This window comes from Seriola lalandi, unplaced genomic scaffold (genome assembly GCF_002814215.2).
Source record: "Seriola lalandi dorsalis isolate HSWRI2012SDOR001 ecotype SW California unplaced genomic scaffold, Sedor1 jcf7180002054614, whole genome shotgun sequence".
Lineage (NCBI taxonomy): Eukaryota > Metazoa > Chordata > Actinopteri > Carangiformes > Carangidae > Seriola > Seriola lalandi.
Window position 1 is genome coordinate 235,224 of NW_019525167.1, and position 21,191 is coordinate 256,414.

At 40.9% G+C, this 21,191-nt stretch overlaps 2 protein-coding genes across 2 annotated transcripts in view; both read right to left on the reverse strand.

Moving 5' to 3' along the window:
• Nucleotides 1–70: 70 nt before the first annotated feature.
• Nucleotides 71–14,775, reverse strand: slc13a1 (solute carrier family 13 member 1). The gene is made up of 17 exons (XM_023419941.2): nucleotides 14,639–14,775; nucleotides 13,082–13,156; nucleotides 12,817–12,984; nucleotides 11,708–11,836; nucleotides 10,785–10,921; nucleotides 10,414–10,580; nucleotides 9,976–10,015; nucleotides 9,720–9,801; nucleotides 8,663–8,820; nucleotides 8,465–8,584; nucleotides 7,724–7,822; nucleotides 6,625–6,726; nucleotides 6,261–6,352; nucleotides 5,999–6,093; nucleotides 4,610–4,771; nucleotides 1,594–1,731; nucleotides 71–1,466 (listed from the first exon to the last, which is right to left on the reverse strand). The coding sequence occupies exons 3-17, from the start codon at nucleotides 12,973–12,975 to the stop codon at nucleotides 1,323–1,325; spliced, it is 1,824 nt and encodes a 607-aa protein (XP_023275709.1). The 5' UTR covers nucleotides 12,976–12,984; nucleotides 13,082–13,156; nucleotides 14,639–14,775; the 3' UTR covers nucleotides 71–1,322.
• Nucleotides 14,776–15,370: 595 nt separating this feature from the next.
• The window catches only part of iqub (IQ motif and ubiquitin domain containing), a 16,438-nt gene continuing 10,617 nt past the window's right edge, over nucleotides 15,371–21,191 (reverse strand). The window contains 8 exon segments of the mRNA XM_087177610.1: nucleotides 15,371–15,647; nucleotides 16,153–16,338; nucleotides 16,432–16,680; nucleotides 16,769–16,945; nucleotides 17,364–17,534; nucleotides 18,256–18,431; nucleotides 18,517–18,727; nucleotides 19,506–19,661. Coding sequence (XP_087033736.1) covers nucleotides 15,453–15,647; nucleotides 16,153–16,338; nucleotides 16,432–16,680; nucleotides 16,769–16,945; nucleotides 17,364–17,534; nucleotides 18,256–18,431; nucleotides 18,517–18,727; nucleotides 19,506–19,661 — 1,521 coding nt within the window. The 3' untranslated portion in view covers nucleotides 15,371–15,452.

Below are 21,191 nucleotides of genomic sequence, written 5' to 3' on the forward strand. Positions count from 1 at the left end.
TTAACAAACAAAATATAAAGACAGTTTTTATCATTATACATGATTTAAAAGGAAATTATGGGCAAATTAACTCATAAATAGAAAACATTGAGAACATTTTTCTGAAAACAAAAAGTAGAATTTGATTGAGGGAAAATTAGATTGAGTATGTATAAAAGAAAAAAGGAACAGACCAGCTGTCCCACTGTCTTTCATTCATCAAATTTTAAATTTACTGTATTTTTATATTTTTAAATGAATTTGTTTTGAGCTTTTGTTGTAAAAGCCCCATATATGTACCGGGTTGTGTGTGTATGTGTGTATTTTTCTCAAAGTTATTTGATCATAAACAGATACAATATATTTATTTAATTCATTTGTTAATTAGTTTTAACGGCTGCAGATATAACAGCCTCCAAAATGACCGTAAAGTTGAATCAACCTCAAACAGGTGAAAGAGTTTCAACTTAAAATGAACATTTATAACCAGTGGTGGAGGGTACTTCAACGTGGAAATACATTTAGTACTGTAGTAGTGTGTGTGTGTGTGTGTGTGTGTGTGTGTGTGTGTATGAAGACCATGTTCAGAGGATGTAACTCATGGATGCTGTGGCCACTAGAGGTCAGTGTTTCTCTGGGGTATTTTATCACTCATCAGTTCAATTAGAGCTTTAAATACAGAAGATGTTTACAAAGCAACAAAAGCAACAAATATCTGGACACACAACTGGGTGTGTGTGTGTATGTGTGTGTGATGCTGTAACCACACAGCTTCATGTTTATAATTACTGGTGTTTTATTTTCAGTTTGGTTCAGTGTCAATATTTCCAGGTTTGTTCGGTTTTGCTTCACTGCTTCTGCTGCAGACACTGACCCCACATCCCAGTAATGATACTGCACCAGAGTACAGAGAGAGCCGAGGTCTAGGACATCGCTGTCACTTGCTTTCGAATATTCATTTACATTCAAAGTTTACAGAGAGACTAACTAAGAAACAAGTTTTCCAATGTTACAGCTCTAATAAATCCAATACAATACAAAAAAATAAATAAAAATAGGGAACTAAGTCATCAGGTTTTGACCATTTCAAACGATAGAATCATAACATACAAATTAGCGTTTTGTCAAGCAGTAGTTAGAAAAGATGTTCATCGATCACTATCTATAATAAATATATGTACAAACACGTTAAAGAGTTTTCAGTTTATCAGCAGAAGTCTTCGTTCTGGTCTTCATCTCAGCTCCAGGAGATGGGGCAGTAAAATCACTACAGAGCAATAACTTGAAGAGGCCCCTGGAGGTCCCAGAGCCTCACTTTAAGAACCACACCTGAGGACCCATTGTCAGGGTGTTGTGGAGTTAAAACCGGGGAGGACCGGCGCCCAGTCAGGATACGTATCCAGAGAGAATAGTGGAACTCCCCACGTCGCCACGGCAAACAGAACGGCAAGGACACCAATCACGTTAACACCAAGCCCCGCCTTCACCTGCAGTGATGATCAGACACGGCTGTTAAGTTTGATTTCAATTTCATATTGAATTTATGTACTCGAATGTACTGTATGTGCTTTTTGTTAACAAACCTGTTTGTGTGTTTGTACCACAGGGACTCACCATGTCCATGATGCTGATGTGTCCGTAGGCGAACACAATGGCGTTGGGCGGGTTGGACACTGGCAGCAGGAAAGAGAAGGACGTGCACAGGGTGGTGGGGATCAGGACGTACAGCGGGTTCATGTGGATGGCCTCAGCCTGAAGAGAGACAATTGACACAAACATCTATCTGAATACTGAAATACTGATCATGTATAACTGCTTTGTCACTCAACAGCAACAGTCATCAAAGTGGGATTCCCATTGGTCCGTCTCTTTGCCCGGAATTTATAAAATACAAACAAAAAAACTTTTTCAGGGATATTAGGATAAATTCTTGGGAGTTATTTCCATCGTTACCCCTGAAGAAGTTAGCAAGCTCAGTCTGTTAGCTTGCAAATGTTAGCCAGCATGCCCATTGTGCTCTGGTGCAATAAACTGGGTCAAGAAAGTTGCTGTTATCACAAAAAAAAACCGTCAGCACACCATGTGGATACAAAAGAAAGCCAGCAGCAGCAGCTCAGAGCAACAAGCTGCCAAACCAGGAGACGTTCCCTGTGATGTTTGCACCGGAACCAAAGTGAAGGCCCTGAAGTCCTGCCTGGTTTGTTTGATGTGTGTCTGTATGCTCTGGATGGTTTTACACCATAAGAAACATAACAAAGTTTTTCTAAAAGAAGAATATGAAGGAAAGAAGAAGGAGACAGCGGCCGAAATTCAGCAGATGATCCAGAAGAGACGACTGAAGATTCAAGAGATGAAACGCTCAGTGGAGCTCAGTAAAGAAGATGCAGACAGACAGACAGCAGATGTTCAGTGTCTCTGAAGGCGTCTGTTTAGAGAAATCAGGCTGAATTCATCAAGACAATTAAAGAGAAGCAGAGAACAACAGAGAAACAGGCTGAAGGCTTCATCAAAGAGCTGGAAGAGGAAGAAGAGAAACACTGCGGTGGAGCAGCTCTCACTCTCTGAAGACCACGTCCACCTCGTCCAAAGCATCTCATCCCTGAACACTGCTCCACCCACCAAGGACTGGACAGAGGTCAGCATCCGCTCTCCATCACATGAGGGGACTGTGAGAGCTTTGAATCAGCTGCAGGAGATACTCAGCAAACAGATGAAGAAGTTTTTTTTTAGGCTGAGTTGAAGAAGAGAAGCACCGAGGTGAAGCAGCTCTCACTCTGGAGACCACCTTCGTCTAATCCAAAGCTTCTTATTCCTGAACACTGCTCCACCCACCGAAGACCGGACAGAGGTCAGTGTCCGGCCTCCATCATATGAGGGGACTGTGGTGAGAGCTGTGAATCAGCTGGATGAGTCGCTCAGTGGAGAGATAATGAACCTGTTTGAGGCCTGAGCTGAAGAGGGTCCAGCAGTGACGCTTGATCCTGATACAGCACATCCTAGCTCCTGTGTGATGATGGGATGATGACAAGTTAATTATGGTGATGTAAAGAAGACGCTGACAGACCATCAACAGAGGCTTGATACTTGTCTCCATGGGTTTCCCTCCAGGAAGACTTTCCTACGAGGACGACTGACTGCTCTTTAGGAGAGTCGATCAGCAGGGATGTAAAAATCATCCCGCCTCCTCAGAATGTTTCCTGGATGATAAAGTTGATAAATGAAAATGAGTTACTGAACTTCCAGTCTGTCTCTCTCTCTCTGAAGTTGCAGCTCAAGAAAGTGGGCGTGATCTCCTTTTGTGACATTGATATTTCAGCTTTTATCTGCTGTAGTGGAAGCTAATGGGGATCCGAATAAAGAACAAAGAATCTGCTCCTTCGATGAAAACTCACACTGAGTAGAATAACTGACTTTCTACAAAAACGTTTCAGTGTCATATTTTTTTTTTTGTTTTATCTTTGTTATGCATTTATTTGATGTGTCCCATTGGTATTTACTGCTGCAGTTTACCCACACTGATTAATCTACGGCGGTAAAGAGGTAAGTGCATATCTGAAGCTAATTCAGAGTCAGAACATTGTTTACAGTTTATAACTACAACTACAGAACAGCAGTTTATCAAGACACAGTTCAGCAATTTGTGTTTCTCACATTGTGGTAATTTAGTGAGCAAATACAAAATGTTTGTTGGCAGTTTGTGGATTAAGGAAACAGCTTCTCTAGGAAATTTAATTGTGGTATTTTTAACAGTTAATTAGCACAGTGACAATAATAAGTGGTTGATATGATCATGCCATTGTGATGCTGTTTCAGTCGTGATTGTACTTTATCTTACATCATAATGAATGGAATCGTATCAGAGCGTTTGCAATGTACTGCATTTCAAACACATGAAACGCCATTTGATGAACAGAAAAAACAATGTTTTCATACAGCACAACACAATGACCCATATTAACTGGAACAGTGCATATATTCTGGCTGATTTACCACCTTCCTGCTTTATTATAACTGTTCACTTTTGATGCTGGTTTAAACAGATCTACTGTCTGATATCAAGCAAACTGAAGGTAAAAATTGGATTTTTGTACAGAGATCTCAAAAGAGATCCCAACCTCAATAAGACTGCCTGTTTAATTAAAGAATTTAATTTTACATTTTAACTACATTACATTATTCTGTAATTCCTGCACATTCATGCACAAATTTCCAGCTGACACAGATTGACAAAGTGCAAGATGCAAGAACTTAAAGACTTGTCATTGCATGGTCTATAGGGCCTCTCGAAAAACAAAGGTCAAGATTAATGTCAAAAAAGTATGCCAAAAAAAAAAGACATTGCATTTCAGTTAAAGGGGTGAACGTAATGAACAGCTGCAGCCAGGAGCAACAACTTGCTGGATTAATATGAAAACAGTGTGGATAAATTTATCTTTAAACCTTGAATAGGTTGTGCATTGTTAGAAGCGCATCTTTACTATACTGTTTTGAGGCATATCATTTTTTTGCCGACCTGTGTAATTACCTAGAGAACAAATACATTCAATTATTCAAAATTTCATACCATGACTGAAAAAAACATCTTACATCAGTTCATACAGTGTCTTGTGCAGTCACCGTGAGAACATACCAGAGGAGAGAGGATGGGGAGGAAGATGGTGATGGTGGCGACGTTGCTGGCTACCTCTGTTACCGTGGTGACGATGATGCAGGCAACAGTGATCGTGGCCAAGACAGGCAGATCACCCAGAGGTGTCAGCAGCTGGGCCACCCACAAAGACAAGCCTGATTCCTGCAGACACACACACACACACACACACACAAACACACACACTGAATTGACTGTCAACTATTTAAAAAAAAATAGTCCCTTGGAAATGATTTCCAGTACACAGTTTCTAAATGTGTCTTTTCAGTGACGTGAGCAGCAGAAACCGGTGAGGCAGGTGGAGCTGGGTGTCAGAGGGTGACAGATGATGAATGACCAGACACCATCAGAGTTAAGTGAGAAAATCTTTTTATTTATTTATTTATTTATGTTTTTCAAGTGAACAGATCCTTTATATACAAATCACTACACTGACAATATCCTTGATTACTTTCTAATTTTCTGCTTTTAGTTCCTTTCTGTTCTAAATCGCGTTGCAGAGACATCGTCATGCTGAGATGTGGTTGCGAGCAGAGACTGAAAACTGTCTCTGTGCCTTCAAAGAGGCAGGTAACATTAAAGCTCCTTTCATTTGTAATGAGTTATAGGAATTCTTTGCCAAGTATAAGCTGGACCAAAGATTAGAGGCGGCTCAGCCTTTGCCATTCGGGCGTCCGGGTTTTAACATAACAACTTTACTGTTGTCTTTAAAGTGTGAGACTTTAGACTGGCCTATCTGTTAGTGTCTTTAGATCTCAAATCCATTTTCTTTCCTTTTTATCAATGGCATCCTGTCCTTTATTATGTTTGTGAAGGTTTTAAACTAGCACAAAGGTGTTTTGACTCACAATTCTTTATGCCGATTAAACAAACATAACAAAGATATACTGTGTTAGTGAGTAACTCAGAACAGTGCCAGGCTAGCTGTTCCCCCATGTTTCCAGTCTTTGTGCTAAGCTAAGTTAGCCTCCAGCTCCAGGCTCCAGCTACATTTAGTGCACAGACGTGAAGGAGGTATTGATCTTCTCCCATAAATGTAAAAATATTCCTTTAGGCATTCAGAGGGGAAGCTCCTTCTGAAAGAGTTTACATATTGTTTCAGGAAGTCGGAGAAATTTCAAGAATGTCAATATGTTTTTCATCATAAATGACAAATTTGTGCAAAAATTAGTCCTACACCATGAATCTGTGGTGGGCGTATAAAGTCTTGGTTTCATGGGGGCGCCCCAGTAGCTCACCTGGTGGAGCGCACACCACAAACAAACAAGGCTGAGTCCTTACAGCAGCTGAATGTCATCCCTCCTCTCGCTCCCCTGCACTTCCTGTCTCTACTGTCTCTATCTAACAAAGCAAAAATGTCAAAGAGCTTACCTTTGTGCCCTCAGCGAGTGCGAAGCCTCCACCGACTAGCAGGGCAACTTTCCACGGCATCGAGGCCTGGAACTCCCTCCAGGAGATCATGGCCTCTGATGGAGAGAGAGAAATAAAACAATATCCTGCTCACATCTTTACATAAAGACAGAAGATGGCAGTACACAGGATTTAACCAGGTTATCAACTGGCACAGCTGTTTAAAAAAAAAACATGTTCACATTCTTATTATTCTATGAACGGTTTTATTTCATGTAGTTACCATATTTTCTGGAGGGTCCGTAGGCAGGTACGATGAAAAAGAGGAGACCCAGCAGCAGAGCCACGGTGGCATCAGTGATGAAGCCCAAGTGACTGAACACAAGAAGGAGAAAATCATCTGAAACATGTTTTATTGCCACTGAACTGAATATACGTAAATCTATAAAAAACAACTCACAAATATAGTTTCCTTACAAAAATAAAAAAAAGGCAATTACCAGAAGCAGAGCACCACTGTAGCTTTTATTTACACAAACGGAAACAGTGAATTTGTTGGGGACTATTTTCAGCAGTGGATGACTCTGGCAGCAGGACACGGTGCGTCTGAGTCAAAATAAACGAATAAAGAAACGACTGTGACTCACTGAGGGAAGAGAGAAGCCCAGCCCGGCATGAACCCTGGAGATCTGGTCAACCACAACAACACCATCACCAGGAAAACCACCGCAGTGAAGGTCTCCTGAGAACTGGAGGAGGGAAGGAATGAATGAATGAATGAATGTTTAACTGACTTGAATGAATCTGACTGCCAGAGTTTAATTAGTCTATGAATGAATGTATGACCCCTAATTGACTGTCAAATTGAATGAATGAATGAATGAATGAATAAATGAATGCATGAATGAATGTATCTATTCAGTTACTGTTGGGACATATAACTGAATAAAGACATGAATTAATGAGTGAATGAACATACGAACTGACAGAATAACTAAATGTGTGAGTAAATAAATGGATGAATAACCATATAACTGCCTGACCACATCAATGAATGGATTAGAAAACAAATGAATGAGTGAATGAACATATAATACATTTATGAATAAATGTATGAATGAATGTGGTAACATATCACTGAATAAATAAATGAATGCATGCATGAATGAAGGGACAGAAAACAATAAATGACTGAATGAAGATATGACAGACTGAATTTATGAATGAATGAACATGACATGATGGATTAACGTATGAATGAATGTAAGAGTAGGTAAATGGACGACCATATAAATGCCTGATTATGAATGCATGAATGAATGAGTAAATGAATAAAGAAAAATATAAATAATGAATTATGAATAAATGATTTAATTAATTAATTAATTAATTAACACATAACTGAATAAATTAATAAATAAATGAATGAATGAAGAGACATATAAATGACTGACAAAATGAATAAACGAATGAATGAAAATATAATAGAATGAATAAATGAATGAGTAAATGAATGAAGGAACAGAATGACTGAATGTATGAATGACCGAATGAGTTATGATATTCATGTATTAATATCAGACTGAACTAATACATGAATGTACCTATAACTGACTAACAGGAACAGGAAGATGTACATGACGGAATAAATAACTGAACTGATTTATTGATTGACTGAATGAATGAGTGAATGAGTGAATGAATGAGTGAATGAATGAATGAATGAATGAATGAATGAATGATCACCTCATGGGTCCCAGTGACTTGTACTCGTCTTCTATCACTTTTCTTGCTGCCTTCTCTCTCTCAGACTGCTCTCCTTCACATCGCCATAGGAACCTGAAGCTGTGTATGAAATGTGTGTGTGTGTGTGTGTGTGTGTGTGTGTGTGTGTGTCCAGTGCACACAGACAGATTATATTATTGACAGGGGACAGGGAAATGCTCACAGTGAACTAAATGATTGACTGTGATTGGTTAAAAGCACACTGAGAGCACACGGCGCTGAGCAGCTAATGAAGACATTACTGAGCATGTGCGAAGGTAAGCGGCGCTCATCATTAACCTGTCTGACACCATCCCTCTGCTAATGCTAACATTAGCGTTACACTCATGTCTCAGCCTCAGGTTGTGTGGAAATAAAAGCCGGTATCATGGAGATTATATCAAATGTTTATCAAGTCCAAACTGAGTGACTCACATATTCAGGCTCTTTGTTATTTTATTTTTGCAAAGGTTTATTTAAAATTCTTATTAAAATTCAACCTACATTCATTCATTCACATAGAGGTTTTCTACCATACGCACACACTCACAAACCAGTATAACATCAGGGACGATTTGCACTGTATCTCCACAACAATACTGCACAGAAGTGATTCTGAAAAGGTGATAATACTCATAATAATGAATTAATAAAGATATAAACAACATAAGAAATAAAAAGAACTGATGTAAAAACAGAAGGTAGGAAAGTGCTGAGACTCACTCTGAACCAATGAAGAGCCAGTACAGCCACATCCATGTCAGCAGCAGCATGATAACACTGATGGGCAGGCACAGCAAGAGCCAGTTCCCGAAGTTAATGCAGTTGCATTGTGGGTAAATCCTGAATGTAAAGACAGAGTTTGAGGCTGTTGTCTCATTCCTTTCTCCATTTTCTCTTTCTCATTCACAGACCACTCACTGGTTGAGGTACTCGGAGAAGATGAGGTTGGGCGAGGTTCCCGGCAGCGTGGTGATGCCTCCGATGTTGGAGGAGTAGGCGATGCCGATGCACATGGCTTTACACATCATGAGGTCCCGTTTACTCCTGCTGGGAGCCGCAGGCGGGCTCACTGCAGCCTGCAAGACAACACAGAGGGATAAATTAGCCATGAAAATAAAAATTAGTGCTGTGTACTATTAACACAAGTAGTAGTGGTAGTAATACAGTCAGTAGTGGCAACAAAAGAGTAAATATAAAGGATTAGTCAGCAGCAGACTTAGCAGCAATATTGGGCTGCTGCTAATAGCAGTTGTACTACTACTAGCTAGTAGTACTAGCAACTTTATTAAAGGTAGCTGTAGCAGTAGTAGCAGAATATCAGTAATAACAGCAATTGCAGAATCATTAGTAGCAGCAACAGTAGTAGTAGTGGTAGCAATAGCAGCAACTAGTAGTAGCAGATACTAGAAGTAGAAATAACAGCAACAGTGGCAGGGGCAGTACAAGTAGTAGTGGTAGTGGTAGTAACAGTAGCACTAGCAGCACTAACAGCGCTAACAGAAGTAGCAGTAGTGGTAAAGATAACAACAGTATTAGCAGTAACAATTGTAGCACTAACATTTATAGTCATAGCAGCAGCAGTAGTACCAGCATTATTAGCAGTAGTAGTAACGCAACAATAGGTTTGATACTAATAGTAATAGCAGCAGTACTAGTACTTATAGTAGCAGTAGTACAATCAGCAGAAATGGCAGTAGCAGTAGCAACATTAGCGACATTAGTGACAATATCAGTATTTTAAGAAGAAGCAGAAACAGCAGTAGCAGTAGTAGCAGTAACAGGGATAGTAGCAGTAGTATCATTAGTGACAGTACTAGTATTAGTGGCAGTAGTAGTGGCAGTAGCAGGAGTAGCACTAACAGCATTTGCAGAATTCACAGTAGCACCCACAGTAGCAGTAACAGTTGTACTCGTAAAGGCAGTAGTATCAGTAGTAGTACGACAGTGATTGTACCTATGCTGTGGGTGTTTGTACCTGAGCTGCAGGAGGCTCTGACACTGTCTGTATCTGAACACAAGTGAAGGATTCTTCAGGACTGTCTGGACGCTTCCTGTCACTGAGAAACAGGAATATAGTATTACTGTGTACCAGATATAACCACAGGAAGAACCCAGAGAACGCCCAGTACCCAGAGGGACAGTGAAGGCAACAGAGCAGGAGAGCAGTGTTTCTGAAGAGATCTAAACAATATTCAACAGTGAACATTACAAATAAACGATCTGTCACATACCTCACAGTTTCTTTCATGTCTTCAATACGGCCGTCAATTTCTGGAAAAATAACAGACTGTGGTTAATGTCTCTCTGTTAAGGGCTGAAACCAGCTGACACTAGGCAGAATACAAATACGATGCAGCCCAGCCGTATACGAGGTTTTGACTTAGTCTTGTTTCATATAAAGTTGACCAAGTTCTCAAATGTTAAATGTTGTATAAACAAAGTACCTGCACAAGAACTTTGTCTAAATTAAGTTTAGTCTAAAACTGGGGAAATTATGACTTCAATCTGTAAGTAACTCATTAGGAAACAAGATTATGAATCTGATGAGGCATTCAAGGTCACTTTTCAACACTCGGTCGTCTTATGTAGAAAAGACACTAATACTGGCAGTACAAACAATCTGAGTTATATATGTTTTTTGTCTATACACATTCTGTAAACCCAGGTACCGTCCAGCTGTAGGTTGGGGTTGTCTTCGCCGGCAGATCCCCCCTCCTCGGCTTTCAGGATCTGCTGGAGGACAGCCTCCACGATGGGCATCACCATCATAACAGCCGAGGTGTTTTGGACCCACATGGAGAGGAAGGCACAGCCGGACATGAAGCCCAACATCAACCTGGAGACGACGACACGGAGGTCAGAGCGGGAACATCCGCAAACTCCAAATAGAAGTTAATTAGTGTAATTACTTTTTCAATGAGTAATATGTAATGAGCACTTGATGTTTCCCAGTTAACTTTCCCCAACACTATTAGTTCACATACGGTAATCTGCATGAAATTTAGATTTGACTCCAATAGCAGAGAAAGGTGGCGCTCACCACGCAGGGTTGACTCCCACCATGGTGACGAGCCTCAGGGCGATTCTGCGGTGAAGACCCCACTTCTCAATGGACGTGGCAAGGCAAATGACGCCCACCAGTAAGAAGTGGAAGTCTTTAAAGTACTCCTTCGCCACCTGGAGGAGAAACAAGGCCGTAACATTGTACAAGTAGAGAATAATTAAGGGAGAACATTGGTTTGAATTTTATCCCAGTGTAAATAAAGTAAATAAATGAGGAAATGTGTGGTAAATACTCAAGTCATTTTAATTTTAATTTTTCATTTTCATGCATCATGTTTAAAGCTATTAGCAGGGTTATGCAGTTTAAGTTTGGAGGCTAGCGAGCTAAGTTAGCTAACATTTTAGCTACAGTTAGTTCTGCCCTCAGCCTGAATCAGCTATTTTCTTACATTGCTGGTATTTATTTTTTATTTTCTAAAGGAATACGCATTAAACTAAAGATTTGTCAAGATAATGAAAAGAAAAATAAGTGTGTTAGGATGAAGCGGGATAACGGTGCCAAGCATTTAAGCTGATGTAGCTAGCAAGTAGTTTGTAGTTAGCAATACAGCCAGACTTTCTTCGTCTTCATTATCTTAATAAATCATGAGGAGGGATTGAGACTACCAACGTTTTATAACTAGAAACTTTTTCTTTGAACCTGCAGAGACAAGCTGGGAACACAACATTGACATATCATCTACTTTTCAGTTGCTATAGTGAACTTGTTAGTAGCTCATTTCCATATCCAACAGTTATACAGAAACTTTAACATTCATCTGGAGACATATTATAAAGGACAAAAAAATGAAACCTGGCAAATTTAAGTCAAGCCTTCCCACTCTTTTAGCTCTGTCATCTTATTTAAAATATTGATTATAGCTGCTTTCATTTGCTCTGCTACCAGAGAGATGGACTCACGCCCGAGGACTTCATGATGCCAAACATGGGGAAGAGGATGGCGGGGAGCATGGCGGTCATGGACAGAGGAATCACCTCCGTCACCCAGTACGTCGCCATCAGCAGCAACACAAACGCACATTCTGCCTCCTACAGCAACAAAACACATATAACGCTGCATTTATGTGTAATATAAGACTGTACGGAAGAAAAACAATAGTGTGTGCATTAATCAATTTGACAACCAATCAGCAGCCACGCAGCTGAGTGTTGAAGTCAGTCCTCATATCTGTAGCTGCAGTTCCTCTTATGTCCACTAGATGTTGCTTCAAGAAAACTGACTGGGAAATCCACTAATTTCTCTCTGTCATAGTAACATATCAGTTTATATTTATTAAACCTTTCTTTTCTCATGGGATTCCCTCTTGTTGTATGTTGTTTGACGATATTCATATGTTTTCATCACAATTATCTCGAACACTGATGAAGGAACTGACGATAAATGTCCAATAATCACCGTCCTGTTTGCTCTGGTTTGGTCTACATCAGTTCCTGAGCTCTTTGACTGTGAGATATTCCTCTTTTTTGACCAGCTGGTCTTGAACTTCATCCAAGTGTGTTTCCAGGCACAAACACTTGAGTGCAGGTGGAAAAGTTGGTGTATCAGTAAAAGCTAAATGCAAAGTGCATTTATTTTTCAGCTTTTCTGGAAATTCCTTTAGAATTTACTTTGTAGTTGGATTGAAACCTCCTTGGAGCTGGGCGAGTAGTGCGTAGTGAATTTACCAGAGCCTGTTTGCTAACCCGTGAAGTAAATCTGCCACAAAACCAAAGCTAGGAGTTAATAGAGGCTAAAAAAATTAATTTGGAGACACCCTCAACGATACCTTTCACATAACAGTGAAAATGATTAATTCTTGCAGCTTTAACAACAGAGGAGGAAGACCCAGCCCCTCCCACACCTCAGATTAGGTGAACTCAGTGTCACCAAAGTAATTACCACTAAATATTAACAACATATTTCTCTCTTTCAGAGCAGTAAAGTTCTTTCATCTCTTCACTTTCATAAACTTCAGCTTTATTACTAATATTGTTGTTGCACTTTGCACTTGTTCTGTCTGGAGACTCACCTTTGTGCCGACAACGACAAGAAGAGGAAGAAGCAGCAGCGGCGTGAGGACAATCAGGGCGATGCTACGATAGTTCCACAATCCTTTGCACAACTTCTGCAGAATTTCTTTTCTTTCTGTCATTCTCTCAGTGTCGTCCTTCTCACAGCGCTTGCTCATGCCGGGTCTCTGTAATCAATATTATAAAGAGAACGGTCTAGACCTGCTGTATGTGAAAAGTGACGGTTGTTAAAGTTGAGAGACGTTACAACAGATAATGACTGACCTGTGAGGTTGAAACTTCTTTTCAGATACTCGAGCCTCAAACTGTTGGAGATTGCAGGTTATGTGTCCGTATCTGCTGGAGTTTTATTGAGCAAGACACCAGATTAATCCCCGGTTATCACTGCACCAACACAACCGTGAGATGATAATGTGACACAGTTTAATTTATGGCACTTTAAAGGGGCAATATAAGTGGATTTAACACTTTAATCTATGTTTACACTTCTGTGGCAATATAAACGTGTTAATATTTGAGTTTCACTGGTTAAATATAAAGGATTTGCGTCCTCAAAACCTTTTCAGGGGAACTCCAGGAAGCACATCACAGGTGGAACTTACATTTAGAGCTGTTGAACGGTCGATTTCTTTACTTTTGTTGGGGCTAAACTAGCTATTTCCCCCTATATCCGCTTTTTGTGCTAAGCTAAGCTAAACATGTCCTGGACCTATTTCTGTACTGATATCCATCATCTGACTCTGGTGGAGACACATTAAAAGAAGATAGTTTCTTAATAAAGGTTATAAAAAAATGTGAAAGTCTGAAAATATATTGTATATTGTTGATACTAGTGACTTTTGAGTCCATCACATCCCATTCCACCACAGATCTTTGACTAAAAATATACAGCGAAAGTTACAGGATGTTACCTCCTGTGTCCGTCACAAATCTCTATGCCAAACTGACCAGAAGTCACGAAGAAGGAGTAATAACTGTAGACAGTTAGTGATAAAATGTTATATTCGCATGAAGCACTGGAAAACTTAAAATTGTGAAAATTTTGTGTATGTGTTTAAGCTGTGAGAAATCATTCAGGCCACTTCAGGAGTGGATACTAGTGGCTTTTATTTTTTACCTTGATGAACTTGGTGAACTTGTTGTCCTACTGTTTATGATGAATTAGGGGTAATTTGTAGATAAGATTAACAATATGTGATATTTTCCCAAAGTGGGTATGATTTTAAATTGATAGTTGTTTTAAGAGACTTTCAAATTTTAAAGAAACTTGGCATTCTTTTTCTTATGCCAATTTTAGGACCTTTAAAAAGAAGTACAAGTTGTAGAAAGTTTATGATAGTATAATTTGTGGTATTTGCCCAAATTTAAATGCTTTTAAGTGTCTTCACTAGATGCAAATATTCACAAGCTATAAACAAAAATAAATAAATACAGAAGACAATAAGAATTTAGTTTATCACAACGTGTGATATTTGCCTAGAAAATTCAAAATGTCAAAAACTAAAAGTAAAAGAATCAGTTTGTTTCACTGGAAAGTTCAGTGGGTTCAGCGAAGATAAATTATACCTGGGTGCATTACACAATTACACCTGAGGGATTCAGAAACCACTGGACTGTGAGGACAGTGAGGGAACACAGTATTGTGCTTAAATCACCAGCAGCAAAAAATACATCAGATGAGAGCAAATTAAAAAATGTATTGAAAATTCTGTAAATTACACTAAATGTATATTTGTCGAGAACATGCATGAGACCTTTAAGACAATAATATTGTGTGTTGAGTGAGAATTACCTGATGATAATAAGAGTGATATAACTTACCTTGCTGCTCTCTCTGGGTGTGAAAGCATCTGCATACATCACTGCTATTAAAACCTCCGTTAACGGGCCTCACTGCTGCTGGACGTCACAGGAGAGATGAACTCGGGATAAAGCAAAAAACAGAGCAGTGTGATTTGTCTTTTGCTCTTCACACACACAGGAAAAGTGAACATGAATCTCCTGAAGTCTAGTATCCTTTAACTCCTTATCTTAAAGTCCCGAGAGGGCCGTTAAACAGTTGCTAACTGTTATAAAAGAGATTTATTTTCACTGGAACATACCAGAAGGAGCAGTAGATGGACTTCAGCCAAGCTGGAAATATTCTGATTGTGGATTTCATCAATGTTCCTTGAATATTTCACACCAACAACTCAGAGGCACAGAGGCCTGAGCGTGCCCACACCTTTATGGTTTTCAGTTTCGATCAATCGATAATTGGTTACATTCAAAAAGTGATCAGTGGGAGTAAGTACCAATACCACAGTGTAAACATGCTCCATTACATTACAATCCTACTTAAATAACAGCACAGGAAGTATTACCAGCACAAAACACTTAAAGTATCAAAAGTCATCATTATTGAAAATTGACTGATTTATTATTATGTATGAGAATAGTTTGTTAATGGTGCTTTATCAATATGTAAATGGTATTTTACTGTTGGAGTCCAGCATCTCCAAACACTCAAACTGAAATCAATGTACATGAGACAAAAACAGGAAACCACAGAGACCTTTATTTTGAATTTCAGACAGAAATGTTTTAGAAAGTGACAGAAGAAACAGAAGAAGACCACAGGGTGTTTCTTCACGAGCTAACGAGCTGAGTCCGACGTGGAGTCGGTGGCGTGCTTAACCGTCATGGTGATGTGCTTGGAGACGAGCTGGTTGCCCAGGGTAGCAGTCAGCTGAGAGTCCAGGTACTCGGCCATGACGGGGATCTGGCTGAAGTGGCGTCGAGCCAGCATGTGTTTGTGTTCGATCCTGCAGATGAATGTCGCCTCGTATGCCTGACACACACACACACACACACACACACACACACACACACACACACACACACACACACACACACACACTTATTAACTTACAAATAAAGGACCAAACTACCAAAATAAAATGCAGGTTACAGTAAACCAGACTTATACTTTAACAGGAAAACTAACACTCAAAATTCATCGTGCCATGAAAGTGCTTCCCAATGGCCTGAAACTATGGCCCCTGATTCTTCTGGTCCAATGTGAGAAAGAGTTCCTGAGTTCCTTAAAAAGTTCCCTAATTCCTCCTGAGCTGAGCCAAAATCTAAGAGCCTATATTCAAGGTGTCAATTCAATATTTAGCAATAGTTAAAAAGTTACTACGACGAGATAATACGAAAGTTTATTAATTGAAGGTATAAATTCATGAGTCTGTGATCTGATCATTATCCAGGTAATTTATTCACATACAGATGTATGACACCAGGTAGAGATGAGTCCACATGTGATGTGAGTGTAAATGTTGACATGGACAAACCTTGTGGACGTCTTGCACCTCCAGGTGAGCTGACATCTCTTCTTTGGACAGGAGGATGCAGTTCCAGGGGCTCCAGTCCCTCCTATGCTCCCAGCGGACAAACACCAGGTTGTACAGGTCGCTGCTGGCGTGGAAGGCTGAACGGGACGCCCAGACCACCTCCACCAGGTACCGCACGTCCTCCGCCTGAGAAGACACAAGTGTGGGTGTCTGAGCTATAAAAGCATCACAGCAAACTGTGCAGGAAACACAATCGTCTGAATCCTCGCAGCAGGTCACCTGCAGCAGGAAGGGGATCTTGGCGTCCTCATTGAGCCGCTGCTCGTCGGCTCTCAGCCTGCTCAGGATGTTTTTGTAGCAGGTGAAGTCATCGCGGGATCTAGCTATGTTGTCGAGTCTGACGCAGTCCCGACACTGACCGCTCACACGGGCGCTGGCGGCCGGGCTGAAGTTGGCGGAGCGCAGGTAACGATGACAGCTGCGGCACAGGAACATGTCGTTCTTCAGCTGGGAAGAATTCTGGGGAACCTGGGACACATTTCAGATCATATGGAAGATTATTTATGTCCAAAAGTGTCCAAAGTATAATCTCAGAGCAGCAGGGCTTTCTGCTCACCTTCAGCAGCTTGGCCACCTCAGGGTTAAACGCTGGTGTTTTGATGTACTGCAGGAGCAGAGTGGAGATCCTCTTCCTCAGCCCCTCCAGACTGGCTGCCTTGACCCCCCTCGTCATCAGGTCCACTTCCCTGTCAATCAAATCCACGATGTCCCGGGTCAGCTGACACTCATGCTCCTGCACATTAGGGATACAGACAGTCATGATACCATCTGTAGCACTGATACTCATCATAAATTCCTTTGAAATGTTGTGTATTAAGCAAAAACTTTTATTTTGAAGGGTACCGTTAACATTATTGGTATAATATTTTCTATTTTTGCTTCATTCTCTGAAGTGTTTTCTTTCTTATGGATGTAAATATGTTTTCATGCAGAATTTGTAAGTTTTTCTATCAACGTTTTTTCTTTTTAACTGCACTTCTGTTTACTTTCTTTTCTCATTCTGGGAAATGTGGTTCTTGTCCCAGAGCTGGACCCACTACACACCGTCATGACATTTAATCCACAACTCCAGATAATGACTGGTCAACTTCAGAGTAACGTTGTCTGTGTGTGTGTGTGTGTGTGTGTGTGTGTGTGTGTGTGTGTGGTACCATGACGGTGTGTTTGAGTATCATCAGGATGTCCAGTCTCTGCTCCTGGCCGACATCGGGCAGGCTGACGTCGTTGTACAGGTCTCGCAGCTCTCTGGCTCTGACGGTGTGTTGACTGTCCATCTCCAGCAGTCGACCGTCTGCCGCTCGCCACCGATGAGGAGCCGCAGACTGAAACACGCCAAGATACTGTTAGCACAACTGATGATGGATGCTACTGCTGATAACACTGATGATGTCATTACCACCTCTGCAACTGATAAAAGTGCTGCTGCTACAGCTACTGACAATATTACTACTACTTTACCTCATTACATACGACAGCCACTATAATTTGTAGAGGTAGCAATAGCAGGCTATAGCTACTACTACTATTACAGTAACTACTACAACTACTGGTGCAACTACAAGTACTCCTACAAGTACTCCTACAGTGGTACTACTTTAAATCTTCTTCCACTTCCTCCTCCTTGTATTAATACTACCGCTACAACTTGACAGTGTGCTGTAGGAGGCAACTACTACTACTACTACTACTACTACTACTACTACTACTACTACTACTACTACTACTGCCACTAATGTTGCTTTTACTGCTACTTTTATTTCTACTCCATTTCTCCTGATATAATTACTCCAACTTCTATTACTACTTCTCGTCCTACTACTATTCATGCAGTTTTTACCAATACTAGTACTCCCACAACTTGAAGTAGTACTAGAAGGCAACAACTACAACTGCACCAGCTACTGAACTCTTAGTACCACACCTAATACTTTTGCTACTGTTTCTACAACAACTACTGCTACTATCACGTCTCTCCCTCCTCCATCTTCACCTGTTACTAATTTCTGAGATTTTATACAGTTAAACATCTCAGTGACCTCTGACCTTGTCGAGGAAGTTCCTGATGGTTTTGTCGTAGTTGTTGTTCTGGACGGCGATGCGATGGCGTCCGATGGCGGCGATGAGCTTAGTCTCCTGCTGCAGCAGCAAACAGAGCGCGGCTTTCCTCTCAGCTCCTCGCATGGACGAATTGATCTGCTGCTCCTCTTCACACCTCCACTCTGAAACACACAGTTTCAACATTTTTCAACAACATCACTTACACCTGACCAACAAAGTGAGACCCGCCCCTCCCTTCCAGCCTACTCTCCAGGGCGTGGTACAGCAGATTGAAGTCTTCCCTCCTCTGCGGGCTCAGCCAGCGTTGGCGGCGGTCTCTCAGCTGCTCCTCCTTCTCCTCCCTCCTCCTCCTCTCCTGCAGCTCCAGCCACGCCAGCCGCCGGTCCCGCTCCCTCCTCAGGTGGTCCACCGCCTGCTGGGCGAGCCAGCGCCGTGCAAACGACTGCAGACAAATCACCTGGGGCGGGGGGGTCGGTCGGGGTCATCAGGAGATCCATGTAAAAGTAATATTTGTTCATGTACTATCTATTCTATTTTATTCTTATTTTATTTATACACTGTATCATGGCACTTTTTTCCAACTTCTATTCTTTTTTCCTCTGTGTCTATTACTGTAAATATATATGACAGAAAGTTGAATAGATATTTATGTCATATTTATTGTGTGTGCATTTACATTTTGTGCATGTATAGTACATGTACTGTACCATGGCCACATGATTTATATTGTAGGCCTCGAATAATTAATCATTTTACCACCTCAAATTATTAGTTAATGACATGTTAAAAAAATGTCTGAACCTGGATTTAAAAGATGATTTGAAGCAGTTAAATATACAGTGTTATTAGACTGTGAAGACACTCGTATTTATCCACATTACAGTCAGTATGAAGGTGAGAAATCATCCTCACACGAGAAATAATTTTCATGTAAAGTTGCTAATTTATGTTCAAACTGTCATTTTTTTAAAGAACCAAGAAAAGCAGCTTTATCTTCTGATTCTTTTTATAATAATAAATTTGGAATTTTTCATGGAACAATTCTTAAATCAAAGTAGAAAACATATGATATGTAAATTTAACATGATAAATTTGTGTACATGGGCTGTAGAAATTCCTAATAATGGTCATATGTAACCACAACAACTAACACGACTTGTTGTTTTTTCATACATTATGTATAAAAACATATTAAGCAGTATAATCACACACGCTCACACTCAGTGTTCACCCACAGCTCTCAGCCTCCTGTTGTGGTACTCCTCAGCAGTGATGTAGTTGCCGGGGGCGACCAGCCTGTCGTTCGTACAGGAGACGTAGCAGCCGATCCCGGTCATCTGGGTGGAGACGTTGACCGGACACTGCTGGGTCTGAGACTTCAGCTCGACAGTCTGACAGAGAGACAGACACACAGACAGACAGACACTGAATTTAAAGAACACAGATAACGTAGCTGATGCCTCATCTCCATCCATCCATCTTTGAACTGAGGGATCTGAGACAGAATCAAATTTAAAAGGCATCTAATGCAGGTAACCAATGAGGAGAAAAACTCTCAGTGACTAAAACTGAGGAAATAACATTTTGTGATTGTGCCTGAGGGAAGATGAGCTTCTTGTCCTGCGGACAGACTCTCACATCAGCTGTGAGCAGATATGGATGAGCTGTGTGATGCAGTGGAGCGGGGCCGCTGTGAACATCTTGAGGCCACGGCCGAGGTCGCAGGCTTCAGGCTGTTAATTGAGGTTCACTGCGGGAAAGATGAGCTGGTGGATAACACTGTACATTTTCCAAGTGCGTGACACAGATTGATGATGTTCAAGGAGCCTGAAAAAAAATGTGTTTAGACTCAAACATTTAATTATCAATGACCTTGTTAAATCTCATCTCCAGAATGACGGTACACACATTTTACATGCATTCAGCTGCTACGCTTATTGTGTAAGTGCCTCTTTATAACATCCCAACACCACTGACATGACTAACAACTGGAAGAGTAAGTATGTAGAGTTACATTCATTTCCCCATGGAGGGTGACTGACCATCCACTGTGATGAACATGAACCCCCTCCTGGTTGAATCATCAGGACAAATGAGAAACACTGAGCTGGAACAAAAAATCATCCCGAACAACTTCAGAAGAGAAGTCAACTACGAGTCCCAGAGGCCAATGCTGTACGAAACATCTATGTAGAGTTACATTCATTTCCCCATGGAGGGTGACTGACCATCCACTGTGATGAACATGAACCCCCTCCTGGTTGAATCATCAGGACAAATGAGAAACACTGAGCTGGAACAAAAAATCATCCCGAACAACTTCAGAAGAGAAGTCAACTACGAGTCCCAGAGGCCAATGCTGTACGAAACATCCAATCAGGGAGCTGGGGTGAAGGTGGAGTCTGATATTTGAGCTTAAAAGTCACTGAAATTTGAATCATCTCATCTCTGCTGACGCCCGACCATGTGTCTAACCCTGTCGTAGAGGTTTGTGTAGATGCTAAGCAGGATGTGTGATCCCCGGCTGGAGCCATGGGTCCTCATTAAAGCGTTACCCGGTCCGGCCCTCCAATCACGTGGATGCTTCCTGGTACCGAGGCTGGAAAAGCTTGGAAATCCCGTCATTGTTCATCTTCAGCTCGCCTCAAAACTGTTTGAATTCAGCGGCCACCAGCCCTGCTTCACTCTCAGCTTGCCTTTCATGTTTGTGTACACACCTTTTCTAACCACCTAACTTTGTTTGACCAACAACATCATGTTTTTTTTATGTTGCCTCCCTTTCCCCCGGATGAGCGAACAGATGGATTTGAGAACAGTTGGTGCAACCCAATCCCAGAGAGTCCTGTTTGTCTTGTCGGCTGAGAAACACTGAAACTCACATTTACAGAAGTAAAAACACAATTTACAGACATGTACTTTTC